Here is a 14630-nt window from a genome sequence, read left to right as displayed (position 1 = left end):
TTTGCAGTTTACCTGAGATACAGTGAGGTTCGTATCGTTTCTTGCAGAAATGAGGATTTCTGAGTCAGTGATCCATAACAACTCCTTAAAGGTCTACAGCTAGTGTATGTTTTAAAAATGATTCAATGTATATTTATGCAACAGGTTGTTTGTGTTAATTAGAGTTTATTCCACCACTGACATACATGTGTAACTCCTGTTAATAGCAGATGTGCTCTAATAAGGAGCACAGAGTTCCCAATTAAGATACTTTGTATGGCTTTTATTGCAAAGGCAAACCACTGTGTGTTAGCCTGGTAACTCTTGTAACAGAAAACAAATTATTGGGGACTTTTCCATCTTCCCCTTTATGACAGTAGCAGCTGGAGCAGAGTACATGCAGCAGCAAGCTTACTCTTCCTACAGATTGGCGGGGGAAAGGTGCTTCAGGACCACTGTCATGAATTGGAAAGATGTGTGAGGATGCTGGTATTAGTTTACAAACCTGAATACATATGGCTGACTATGCTGCCTTGCCAGCTAGACAGCTGGTTTTGGGATTCTGGGCTTCACAGAACCTAGAAGTGTGCAGGATTCGCATTAATTGCATGTGTTCAGCAGGATGCAATGGCTGTGTATCATGTAGTGTTCTCCTCTTAGCAGCTGAAGAAAAGATACTGAACTTGTTATTATCCCATGTTGTTTTGATTCTTTTCTTAGTAAAATAAGTCTCTTGGACTAAGGTGCTCTGAATACAGTGATTGTTTCTTCATGATGGGAAGGAGAAGCAGAGGCTTGTGAAGCAAATAGTGATAAGAGCCCCTAGCTAAGGAAGCAATGGCAAACATTGCTCTAAAGCATGTAAACAAACAGCCCCTCTCAAATAGGTGTCTGAATTCCAATGGATTCTAATTACCTGCTAAGACAGATAGGTAAGAGAAAATACAGATACAAAGAAAACCTAGATTTAAAAAATACATATGCTGTAATTTTGGAAAGGTTTAGCTTCTACTGATGGCAGGTGAAAGATAAGTTAGAAAATAATGAGCTTTTGTATGTGAAGTTTGGAAGCGTTGTATTGTGAGTGAACAAAAGATGCACCGTAAAACAATCACAGCATGGAAATAATTCTCAGTGGAAATGTGGGAAGCTGCAGGGCCTTCCAAGTGAGAGCACTGCTCAGCAATACGTTTTAAAACTGCTGCTATTCAGAAGATGTAGTATTTCAGGTTTTAACATACATTTTAATTAGTATCCTATAAAATTTAACCTCCTATTCCAATCTTGTCTGTCTTTTGAGAAAGAGATGGCGCAGGAGTTTATCTCCATTATGTATATTGTCTGCTGGTTGCTTGCAGCAAAGAAAATATGCTTATATCTCTTCTCTCCTTTTTTAATTCACACTTCAGTTAATGACAGAAGCAGTATAACTTTAGAAGTTAACATTTTTTCCTTTATCAGCATAACTACAAGAAATTGGGAATGGTAGGTTTTGTGTTAGAACTTTTTTATGTTATGATCAAATCAGAGTCTCAGATCCTCTGCTGAGCACAGTGTTCTCTCTCATCTTCCTCTGTGGTATTTGGGGTGTTGAGCTGAGCAAAGCACTCTGCTTCTCAGTTCTGTGTTCCTACAACCAGCAGCAACCTTAGCCACGTAATATATTCCAGAGTGATAGAGATATATCTGTATATATATGACCCTGAAACTTGCAGCTGCATCTACATTCCTGCTAAACAGTGCCCTCAGAGCTACAGTCTCATTGCATTTGCCCTGAGTGCACTGTAATTAAAATCATGGTGATGAAATACACAGTTTTGTCGTGACAGAGGGAGCTGTCAGTCTCCATCCTGGCCACACAGCAGGGCATGGAGGGGCACACTGCTCAGTGCTAGGCACGGTTTGTTGTGCTGCTTCATGCCAGCTCCCCATGCCCAGCAGCTGCCTGCCTGCCTCAGAATTGCTGTCCCCTGCTTCACCCCTCTGCTGCTGCATTTTAAGCAAATATTCAAGTTCTTGTGTCGTGAAGCAAAGCTCTTCAAGGTATTAATGTGGTCTGATGGTTGCACTAAACTGTCTGTGCAGGTGTTCATTAGTCAAATATACACCCTTGCATAAAGGACCACAGAAACTTATTTGGCAATATCACTTATGTGCAGGTTAGATCCAAACCTGGCTGCCAAAGCTTAAAAGCCAGTATAAAGAGAGACAGATACGTTGTTTTATTGCATCATAAAGAAATACCCAGATTCTCCTCCAGCGGGGACCACAGGATGGAGACTGACAGGCAAGAATAAAATAGCTGGGAATAAATTTTATGTAGCTATTTTCTTTCTCCCTCAGATGTGAATGCTTATGCAAAACGCATTGCTGTAGATTCACTGACAATAAAGAGGGAATCATTATACGAGTAGTCAGCTCTCAGGGGAACACTTTAGCCAAAACACTCTCTGCTATAATTTCCCTCATCTTAGTTGAATAAATTAATTTATGAATTTTCCATGAATATGTTCAACTGTTTCTCCCCTCATATATTTTATTGATATCCATATGTGTTTAGCAACAAATAACAGAGCTGCTTTTCCATTTGCAGTAAAATAGTTTAGAGATGTTTATGTGGGCCTTGGGGTTCATAGTAAATAAATGCAGTTCAAGCACCAGGGAGGTAGCAGAGAAACGTAAAGCTTGGCACACTCAGCAGAGATTAAGTCAGATCCATTTATACCACATCAGGCTGGATCCTAGAATCAGAAGGATGAGCCCTAAACTGTGGGACTGCTCCTAATGATTTGTCTGTAGGATCACTGCAGGGAACTCCATGTGTATGTTTGCAAAGCTCATAGCATCCATTTGGCTTTGAAGTCCATGATGGGTTGAGTCACTTGTCAGTGTCCTGTCCTATACCTTGTATTTTGTGTGTGCGTATGAGAAAAGGAGAGGAGGGTTGTAAGAGGAATGAGGGAGTTTTGTTTTTAGAAGTGTAGTTCCTGTGTTTTGAGGAAAGCTAAGAGTCTCCTTCTATACTGTTGGTCCAGCACCAGAGTAGTCTGAAAACTTCATTGATACTCCATTAGGTGTTTTCTGTGGCCATTCGCTCTCTGACTATCACTAATTTTGGTTAAGTAATGTCATTAAATCCAATGTGAAGCTATTCACATGAGCTGTTCCGGCATGGATTATTTCATTAAATGTGAAAAGTACAGTTTTTCCATGTTTTTCTTTGGGAAAGGAGAAGATAGTTATATAAGGTGATTCTGTGTTGGAAAGTAATCAGTTGTTATTCGAGTATACTCAAACTATGGAGTTCTTTCATCTTCTTTCCCCAGCACTGGCCTACCAGACCAGTTCCATCAATAAATACACAAAGGAACATTCCAAAAAGATGGGTATGCAGTGTGGGGTTAAACATGGGCAAAACAGTATACCCATGTGGCTGCACCATCGTGACTTTGAAGCTCAGGTCTCCTACTTACCCTGCATGTTCAGATCAGGGAGCTTGCCCTTTGAAATCAGGGCGGCGTGGGTTTTTTCTTTGGGTTTGTTGATGCTTGGAGCTTGGCTTTGAGTTTTTTGGTAGCTGTTTTTATCAGTCCTAAGGATGAGGAAAAACCTGCCTTGCTGTTTCTGAGTATAAAGCTCTTTTTTTCTTAACTACATATGCTAATGAGCTTGCAATAGGCCTTAGCATCTTAAAGGTGGTGTTTAAAGTATAATTGCAAGTGCTTAGATACATAATTTACATTTATTATGCATAATAAAGTATGTAACTAATTGATGTTCTGTAAGGGATTAAATCATCAACTCCAGCTGCAGGACGATTTATGGCTGTGTTCTCAATAATACACTGACTATCAGAATGTGCTGCAGAAAAAGTTGTCATCTTCAGAACTGTGCACGCAGAGAGCGTTCTCTTTTCTTCTGGTCTCCTTTCCTTCTGATCTGCTTTCTGTTGTGTGTGTGTGCTGTGCAAACAGCATAGATTAAGCAAATGTGCTTACGGAGCAGACAGATGAAAAATAAGTACTTATTTCTTGCAGGAACTGCTAGGAATATAAGTAAAGTGCAAGCTAAGCTTGCACATGTTTGTGTCTGTGCTCTTCCTAAATTGGAAGGGCAGAACATCACACAGAGCATGCAGCCACCAGGGTGCATTGAAGTTCAGAATGGCTGGGAGATAATGTCAACAGAATAGGATGTAGGCAGAGGATAATGGGCTCCTGCTGCTAGATTAAAGCTTGGGCAAAGATGAGCCCCTTTAACAAAAATAAACAGAGGCGAAGCCAAGACATTTGCAGTATTTTCGAAGCAGGAGGCATTTATCTTGTAACAACATCCTGTTCTCTTCTCTTGGCTTCCACTGTACCAAAATAAAGCAGATGATGCTGTGATTCTGTTCAGTGGCTCTTGCTGTAAGAGCTCTGGCTGCCCACTGCAACCTCATCGAAGTAATGCCATGGACCTGTGGGATGTGTCCCTCAGCCCTTTAAGAAGCTTTACATTTGAAAACACGCGGTGTCATACTGTGTGAGCATGCTGATCTAATTTTCAGTGGAAAAGAATTAATCTATAATAAAACTCAGACTTATCAAAGGATTTTGCAGGCCAGCATTCCCAATTTCCCCTGGCAGGAGGCAGTCTCTGCAGGGAGCAGTGCAGCCTCAGGGCTGCAGGCACTGCTCCCTCCTCTATTAAAAGCCCTCAGGCTATGTTGTGTTAAAATCAGTACTTGAAGAAGGGGGGAAAAAAAAGAAAATGGGATTGAATTGAGTTCAGTAGGTATCCAGCCAAAGAGAATGCTTGGCACGTTTCTTTTTCTGCTTCTGTGTGCTGTCCTCTTGTTCTCTGCTGTATTAGTACATTAGTCTGGTCTCCAGCGATCATGCTGCTGGGCTCAGGCTGGGGAAAGTATCCTTGAGGCAGTAACTGCAAAGAGGACAGCCACACAGGCACAATGCTCTTAGAGAAAAGTCAGCACTAAAATGTACGTAATGCAAACAGCAAAGGCTGTGAATAGCCAGAGTGCTATAAATCAGGGCTTTTTAACTAGCACGCTCCTGCAATATTAATTCTTCTGAATTGTCTCATTTGTCCAATACTGCACATGTCCTGCTGTCCTAAATGGTCTGGATGCAGTGCTGTAAATCCCATCTGCTGAGGTTTTAGGGAAGGGAGAGGAACCAGCAATAATATGCAAGTATAGGGAAATGTACTGCATTCCTCTGTGGGTGGGTATGGTAATGGGCTGACAATTGGCCTTGATAATCCTGGAGGTCTCTTGTAACATCTATGATTCTAGTTTAATTTTCAGTCTTTGGTTGTTTTACAGTTCTCCTGTATTTCTGGAGTTGGTTGAATAATGAACAGCTAATTCTAGGTACAGTGCTGTAAACAGTTATGGCAGCTTATAATTACTGGTTGGAGTCGCTTAGAATTTCATCCTCGTTGAGAGCAGCAGACGTGGAAGGACCAGTCTCATCCTCAAGTGTCTGCATCTCTCAGTGAAGCATTTTCTTTGAATTCAAGTTGGTTTCTTTTAATTCTCACGGTTGCGAGGGTTGGTGTCGTTCTGTGGGTGCTACCAGGCCTGGGCACTGCTCTCAGCAAAAGTCGGTGTTCCCAGATCCTGAAAGGCCAAAAAATTTGGTATTAGTACCAAGCAATATACAGGTGATAAGTGAAACAACCCCTTTGAAGATTCATACCTTAAGCAAAGTGATGCAGGATAGGAAGCAGCTGGGATTCTGAAGGTATGTATTTCTTTCCCATCTCTGCCACTGATCTCTCAGTGACCTGAAAGGAGTTGACAAGAGTTGCTGTGTTGCAGGTTCCATACGTTTAAACAGGGAATAATAACACTTTATGATGCACATTTAGAAATGTCATGCAAAAGACTGCATAGGAAGTAGCTATTATTGTGCTGTGACCATAAAAACAATGGCATTTTCAATAGAGATAGAAGTTTTGCAATCTGTCCAATGCTGTTATGGCTAGATGCAATTTCTCATTTAATCCACAGCTGCTGCTTTTATATCTTGTCCTAATTCAAAACATATTCTTGCTTTTTTTATGATTTCAGTGCAAGTTGGAATTTCATGCGTGTACTTCTGGCAAAACCATCACAGCTCGATGCGAAGGGCCCTGCCCGTGCCTCCCAGGGCCTGAGGGTCCAAAGCACAAGACAGAAAAGACAGGTGAGTTAAGCTGGTGATGAAATGACAACAGCTAAGCTGTTTCCTGCTGTGTTCTCAGGAAAAGCATAATACAGGCTTTTTATAACTGGTAGTTTTCATGTGGAACGCTTTTTGAGAAAAATCAAAAGTACAACGGCACTTTTTTTGTATAATGTAATGCTTCCATTCAGCTTCTGCAGAACTGGCATCTACCTGACAGAGTCTCATAGGAAAACTGAGTTCTGGCTCACGATTTTCGTGTATTGTGTGAAAATATTTTGAATGAAATTCTGAATCACAGAAGAAAAAAAAAAAAAAAAAAAAAGAGACTTAATGGTTATTGCTTTGTATGTAAGTAAAATAGATACACATTTATCAGTAGCCTGTATTCTTATTCAGAAAGTCATTTAGGATTGCATGGGCATATGTTCATGCTCATTGATAATATGGGATCCATATTATCATTATTAGCCTTGTTGTTGATGTTGCCATTGGAAGTCGCATGCTATGTTTATCTGATTTTTATATAAGATAAATGTGTGCGTTGCCCCAACAAGCACACTGAAAATGACATTATATGAAACTGAAGGCTGATATCTCAGCACCAGTATTTTCTCTGCCAGCTCTCCACTGAGCTCTGTGTTGAGGTCTGTAAGCTCAGTGAGCTAACTGACCTCCCCAGGGAAGTAAGCACAAGCTGTTCTTGGGGTGACCTCATCCAAGGGGTATTAGCACTTTCAAAGGAGAAGCACTCAAAGCCCAACTCCAGCAGCAGTGCCACAGCCAGGTTCTGTCTGAGAGTTCTACTCCATTATGGGAAAGGCAATTTAGAAGAGGAGTTGGTTTTTGGAGTATTTGCAATCATTCTCCAGTCTAGATCTTGAAAATTCAGGTTTGCTCTGTTTCTTGAAAATCACACTTTTGTTTGCCAAGCTATGAAGACTTAAATGAAGTATTTTAGATGGCAAGGTTCTGAAATCAATATATAAATAATATTGCTTTATGTGACTTGAATCTTTGGTTACAGAATGCATACTGATAAATTGCCTTATACTTATTTTTCCCTCCTTGCAGTCTGTCAAAAACATACTTTTCTTCTCCCTGTATGCCCTCTTTGTTGCCCTTATCAGAAAGAGTATCAGATTAATAAATCTTCAGTGACATTTTAAGCTTACAATTTCATTCACACGAGAGAAAAAAGATTCTAATAACCCTTATCTTGATAAATGCAATTTGACAGGGTATATGTATTCTAAAACATAGGCTTTTGTTTTGCTTGACTCAAAAACTCTAACTCTGGCCAACAAAGCATTAATTTAATAGATTGGGTGATCTGTAGAGCAACTTTCCTGAAGGCATTTTCACGAAGTCCCTCTTGGGATAACAGTACTCGTGCCATTGCCTTGGTGATAGTAGTAGAGCCAAGGATATTAAATGCTTCATTGCTGCCACTCAGCGTGGCATGGAGGGAGTGCTTGGAGAAGCACAGTCACGTGGGAAATAAAGGAAATCCCTGTCAGATGTGTATGGAAATGGTCAAAACAATACACTAGTTATCTCCAGCACCAAGTGTGTGCAAAGGAGCTACTCTTGAGTTTGGTTATATTGCCATAGGCAAGGCCACTTGTAGAGGTGTGGGAGTGACTGTGTGCACGTTGTATGTGTGTATAGCAGGGCTGGATGCTGAAATCCTACTTTTTCTGGAATTTGACCCTCATTAGTCATGATGCATGTGGTGCCTCTGACTGCAGATTGGACTGAAGGAGTCTGTATGATGTGTGTCTGCCCCTTCCAGCCTGGTGACAACCGATCTTCCTCAAGTTTATACTAGAATCATCATTTCAATTGCCAGTGGAAAAAGTTGTCTACAGGATGGCCTTCAGTATGACTCCTTTGTTTGTTCCTTTCAATACTTGAAGCAGGCTTATAAATAGGAGGGGGTACGTCTGTTTACGGTGGGTAGTGATAGGACAAGGGGGAATGGTTTTAAACTGAGACAGGGGAGGTTTAGGTTGGATATTAGGAGGAAGTTTTTCACACAGAGGGTGGTGATGCACTGGAACAGGTTGCCCAAGGAGGCTGTGGATGCCCCATCCCTGCAGGCATTCAAGGCCAGGCTGGATGTGGCTCTGGGCAGCCTGGTCTGCTGGTTGGTGACCCCGCACATAGCAGGCGGTTGGAACCAAATGAGCATTGTGGTCCTTTTCATCCCAGGCCATTCTATGATTCAGCAAGTAGTGTCACCTAGTTTTGGAGAAGCAAGCCTGAGTATTACCTGAGGTGATGTGAGAGAGGTGAAATGCAATTGATAGCAGAGCATCTCAGTCCCCTGCAGGCACTCTGGTCCCAGCAGCGCTGAAGCGAAGGTCCCCTTCCTCAACCTCCAGTCTGGAGCTCCTGGTAGTATTTACGTCGCTTGGTGTCATAATGCTTTCTCTAGATTTGACCCCAATTTCTCTTTTCCTCTTATAGTACGCTGTATCAATATTGCTGAATTTGACTAAAACTCAGCAGGTTGATTTCTTATATAAAGATTTGTTTAAAAAAAAAAAAAAGTCAACAATTGGGACTTTGTTTCTACTCTTTATTTAGTTAAATCCATTCAAATAAAGAATAATCTTAAGTAGAAAATGATAGAGCTAAACTTCATGCTCCATACAGATGTGTCAGTGGAAAAATACTAAGGAGAATTACAGTGCAAATGCTTCCAGCAAAATGGAAATGCGGCTCTTAGAGCTACTGCATAAACTTTTTAATGCCTATTATACAACAAGTTTAAATATATGTGCTTGTGAACTTCCAATTTGAAGGCAGTTCACGTTAATCTTCACACATTCATTCAATCATCTTCAAATATTATTCCATAATAAATTACTTTCAGAAATTAAAAATGTAAAGGAACATTTAATTTCCAGCGTACTGTAATTCTAAATGTCATGACCTTTTTTTCATACGCCTGTGAATAAAACTGGCAGCAGCATCAAAGAAAAGCAAACTAAGTGTATGTGCTCAGAGGTAACAATTGACTGCAGTGTCTGAGTCGTATTCCTTCCTACTCCCTAGGCTCCTTCAAAACTATCTCTGCTCTGAGGATGAAAATCAAGACTAGTAATCGTGTTTAAAAAAAAAAAAAAAAGTGGAATTCCTTTTATAATGGTGACTGGTATTACAGAGACATTAATAAAATAACAAATGCTAGCAGAAAATACACCTGAGTAATCTCTAGTGGGGGGAAAAAAAAAAACCACTAAGAATATAAGCTTTCCATCATGAAGCCAAATGTTTGAAGAGATGATGGAATTGTGTTCTTTATTTTCTGAAATGGAATTTTAAGTCAGTTGTCTGAGATGTAGGGAGCAGGTCTCTGTGAGGGTACTAATGGAAGATTTCAGAAAATAAGACAAGCCTTAATGTCCCCTCTCTTTCTTTTTAAAATCCCTTTAGATTCCTTTGGTTTATCAAAACACTTGATATGCTTCATTATTCACAGCAGTGTCCCAGCTTTACAATATGCTTCCATGCAAGCCACTGATTTCTAACTCAGCTACCCAGCGGCAAAGGTTGAGCTGTAACTTGCATTGAGGATAGCTGCCCTTTCAGAGCAGACATGTCCTCTTATCTAATGCCTTAAAATGAATGAGGCTGTAATTTCAACAAAAGAAAGATTGATAACTAATTCTTAACTGCTGCCACGAAGGCGCCACTATTTAAGACACAAAGTCTCGTCTGTTGAAAAGAGGTTTTCAGGTACCTCTTTCAAAAGTTCTGTAGCGTTAGAGTTCCCGCCAAGTGCAACTTCATTTGATACCAACTAAAGCTTCTAAAACTCCTCCACTAATAAAGGACTTCACAGAAGAAACTATTTTAGTTTCAGTTCTTCAGACCCTGCTGACAAGGGAAGAGATTTTCTCTTTTGCAGTGTAGTCATCAAAAAGACAACACTGTGCACCAAGGTGGCATCTCTTGGCAAGTGTGAATTCTTGACTGTACTAACATGGTTCTGTCTGCTTCCTGAACAAGTGCATGACTCCTGTTTGTTACAAGTGCTAGCAGTGTGGTAGCACACGCATGGTGACGATGGTGTAACTGCATTTTAGGTTTCTTTCTTACCATGCTCTCTTTCTGTGTTTTCTAAAATGCTGAATGTTATACCTCCAAACACACTGCTTTTGATTTGTTGCTAACAGGGTCACAGAGCCCCTAGAGCATGAATGGATGCAGTAATTCAAACTGGGTTTATCCCTGTGTATGAGGTCTTTTTGACCTTGCACAAATGCCCAAGGCAAATTCTAAGGAAGCGCCATTATCTTGATGAGGGAATTCTAAGTTCAGTAGGCAAAAGAAAGCACATTCAATTACACTGACTGTTGTTTAAATTTCTAAAGGGAGTCAGGAGAACACTTTTAATTACATAAATAGAATTTGGCAAGCTCAGTCAAGAGTCTGCCTTGTTTAGGATATAGCTTAGGTTCTGAATCTGAACGTTTACCTAACAGCCCTATTGGGGGTGATGGATGAGAAGGTCTTACGTTCCATTCCCTATTAAAGAGAGTACTCATTGCATGGAGTTCATTCAGAGAAATCAGTCTTATTTCCCAAATGAGTTGTATGACTTCTTGTGTATGAATGACTGACAACTAAAAGAACTTCAAGTCTTAGAACTAAGTCTTTCCTTATCCAGTTACAGCACGTATTTCAGCTTAAAGTTTTTGTATTCAGTTTTCATGGCTGGAGAGTGCATCATTTTAAAGTTTCTGAAGGTGAAATATGAGTAATGAATGTGGCTGAGTTGAAACTGGTTTCTTGGGTTCAAATTAACAATGCTCAGTTTCCTTTTCTGGCTTAGAAAAAAGACTTCCAAAAGTAGATTTCTAGGTAGATATCTCAGTGGACTATCTGAGTCTCAAACTCAAGGAATAATAAGACAAATGCATTCTAAAACTAAGGCTACAGAGTGTTTCAAAGCTGTATCTTGTTAACTCTGGGAGGTTCTTTTTCTCTGTTTTTACAGAGGGGCAATAATATTTACTCAAACCAAAGAGTAACTTTCAGTGCAGAATGCAGATAAGAAAAAAAAGATAGTGATGCATATTCCAGACACTGACATGCCTCTGTCCTGGGCTTCTGTGAGGAGCAAGATTATCAGCTCTAAACATACTGGGATCTGATTTTTTTGCTTCAGAATTTTCAGTATGAATGCTGCAATTCATTCTTCTAACTTGTTAACAGGATAAAACAGCTTTACCTAAGTAAAACTGGGTTAGCTACTATCTGTAAATAATAATAATAATTATAACTGTTATTATTACTGTTATTTTCTGAGTTTTCACACCACGAGATTAGTCTTTATTTTGCTACTCCTAGAGGCATAGAAAATTAAACTGTTTTCATTACCGATAGATATTTTCTGTGAGTAGTGAAGTGGCTGTAACCAATTAATATTTGATTAAAAGACAAAGAAAAGCAGGCAAGAATTGATATCCTTGCTGTGTGTGGATGGCTATTACCATTTCTCCCTCTCCCCCCATTAGAAGAAAAACCAAGTCGCTTCAAGACAGAGGCAGCAAAATCAAGTTCTTGCCAGGGTCAGAAGAAAGAGTAGTGCAGTGGTGGCTGGGGATATTCTGTTCTGCTTCTTCATCTCACATGTATCTCTTACGTGCACCAGAGAAAAGCAATAGCATATGGGGGGAAAGACTGCACATTCTACATATGCATATTTCATGAGGGAATTTGTATTTTTGTAGGAGGGTTTTATTAGATAGTGCGTTTTCAGGAAGTGAAATGAATATGCCAAAAAAGAGAAGCAGGGTAGAATTGTGTGGAAGCTATTAAAGTGAATGTGAACATTTTCATTCCACTGCTATGTGATTGGTAAATATTGCAGACCTCCTCCTATGTCTGCAAAGGAGAATGTTCCGTGCAAACATTCATATGCAGAGCTAACCTTAGACTACCTCAGGAAGAACCTATTAAATGGAAGTCCTGTAACTCAGAAAGTTGATGATGCCCTTGTAAGAGGTTTGCTTGAGACATCGCTAGGCCCAACTGTTTGCACCTCGGAAGTATGATATTCCATGAAGAAGGCAGAGAGGAGTCTTAAATCATGTTGATCAACTTAGAAGCCATATCACTTTGTAAGGCTTCTTTTTGAATATTTCTATGAAAACAAGAGCAGAGGAGGAAAAGGAGAGGTATACTCCTGTAGGCAAATTATTGCCACCTTCTGCCCTGAAACTAGCTAGTACATTTATATTTTCAGAGAAAAAGGATTACCAGCTTACATGGGGATTCATTGTGAAGATTTGAAATAATGGTCCTCACTTTCTGTTCATGCAGATTAAAAAATGGCTTTTTCTGAGGAAAGGAGAGGGTTTGTTTCTACATTTGTGAAGTAGTGAAGCTATTGGAAGAAAAGGAAAAAAAAGAAAAGGAAGAAAAAGAAAAAAGAAAAAAAATGTAATCAATAAAAGTGCCATCAGTAAGAAAAAGACATTAGTCACACCAGGGAAAGAGAAATGGGAGGAAGGTATTAGACATAGATTTAAAATAGAAATGAAAGCATCATTTTAAGCCTATGCATTTTTCCAGGTCTTAGGAATTTATTCTCAATAATTTATTTCTGATAAGCTGCACTTCTTCCTGTAGTGGTAGCTGAAAACACGCACTTCTGGGATGTTTGCATTATATGAAATTCAGTAAAACACAAATGACTTAATTCCAAAACTAACTTGTGCTGTGAATTGAGTCTTGTCACTGCAAATGCTTGTACTCAGGAATTACTGCTCAAGTAAGCAGATCCATTGTCTTTGAATGAGGTCATCTGACTGAATTTGAAGATAACAGTACCTGTAAGATAATGATTCCAGTTATTTTTAGATTTCAAATGCTATTTTTCATATTCACAACAACAGCGGACAGGCTGAGTCACCTACTGTAGGGAACTTGCTTTAGCAGAGGGGGTTGGACTCAATCTCTGGAGGTTCCTTCCAACCCAACTCTGAAATTCTGTGACAGCTGGCTGACACACAGTGGGATTTGTAGAATTGTTTTGTCAGTTGTAACATTCACATTTCTAGATGTTGTATTTTGAGATCTAGATGCGACCAGTTATAATGGTGTTGTTCAAGGGATCAGGTCTGTACAAAGATTGCACACCAAAGGCTTGCAAACATAAAATCAAAAGTCACTTTCCAGTTGGGGCAAATGCTCATGGGTTTTAAAGCATTCCTCACTCTACATACTTGTTTTGAATTATACGTGTGAAGTACTTATATAACAGAAATACATTTTTTCAGGCACTTCTCATCATAGCTGTGTTCCACAAAATTACTTGTCCTGACCGTTCTGTTAGGCTTGAAGAGTAAACTGATGTTTGAACATACGATAACCTTGGATTTGATCTTGAACCCAAGTTGCTATACAGTTTTATAATTGAATGCTGTTTTTTCCTGCTAGGTGGTACATACTTTACCAAAGAGAATAAGTTAGAATACTTTTAATACTTTCTATCATTATACACAGAAATCTCTTAGGTATATGTGTGAAGCTTGCTTTTACGTGAACTTGAAGTGGTGAAAGAATTGCCCCTGTGGGAGCTGTTTTACATTTTCTTCTGGCTCATGCCAGGCCTCAGACAGATAACAAGTTGGGAATGGTACCATCCATTGACTTGCTGTCACTTCCTTAGCATCATCTTTCATAGAGTTGATCAAATTACATCAACCTCCAAAATATAACAGACAACCTCTTTAGAGACAAAAGTGACATCAGAGCAGCTAGGAGTGAGACAGAAAGGAGGAAGCAGTGCATGAGAAGCAGCGTGTTGTTCACTTAGCTGCTTTCAGGTACTTGCTGAAACAGATGCTGACTGTAGTAGCAGCACCACTATCAGCTGGATTTGTGCTTACAGCAAGTGCATCTCTTTAACAAGGTAACATGCCAATAGAGTAACATTCAGTCAATTCCTTTCATAATTTCTTAAGGTTGAACAAGGACATGATGTAACTCTTCATCATTGCTGAATAAAGATTGATCCCAGGCCATGCTGGGAGACAGCAACCATATAAAAGTAACTGTGCCATGGTGTAATGATACTAAAACAGCAGCATTTTTAAAAAGCCTCTTGTAGTCTGCCACAGAGGTATGAAACCTGCTGTATCACGGTAAAAGCATGCTTAGACAGCTGAGAGTAATAGGTTTTGTGAGCACTTCATTAAACAAAAATGCTAAAATGGCTAATAATTTTAATTTTACAATAAAGGTTAGAAAATGGCAGCACAGCAAATGCTTAGCACCAGCAAGTAACAATTTTCAGGCGAAGTAATGTGATTTTAAGGATGCCAACAGAAAACTGTTCAAGTTGGTCACTCTTTTAATAGAAACACTGTGTAGGAACAGCAGGTGTTTATGCACTGGTATGATAAGCGGAGCATCCAACACATCTCTCTCATCACAAGACTGGTTTCAGGTAGTTCTCTT

The 14630-nt window shown here is 39.7% G+C and overlaps 1 protein-coding gene across 1 annotated transcript in view; it reads left to right on the top strand.

The window, feature by feature from the left end:
* SPOCK1 (SPARC (osteonectin), cwcv and kazal like domains proteoglycan 1) overlaps positions 1-14630 on the top strand; it is a 255375-nt gene that overhangs the window by 190672 nt on the left and 50073 nt on the right. Inside the window, exon 5 of the mRNA XM_042826651.1 lies at positions 6056-6170. Within this exon, the coding sequence (XP_042682585.1) occupies positions 6056-6170 (115 nt within the window). The remainder of the gene's footprint in view (positions 1-6055; positions 6171-14630) is intronic.

The sequence above is a fragment of the Centrocercus urophasianus genome, unplaced genomic scaffold (assembly GCF_019232065.1).
Source record: "Centrocercus urophasianus isolate 14NV4802_14NV808 unplaced genomic scaffold, USGS_Curo_1.0 seq_26, whole genome shotgun sequence".
Lineage (NCBI taxonomy): Eukaryota > Metazoa > Chordata > Aves > Galliformes > Phasianidae > Centrocercus > Centrocercus urophasianus.
Note: the sequence above shows the minus strand (reverse complement) of the source record. Positions and strands in the feature narration are given on the sequence as shown.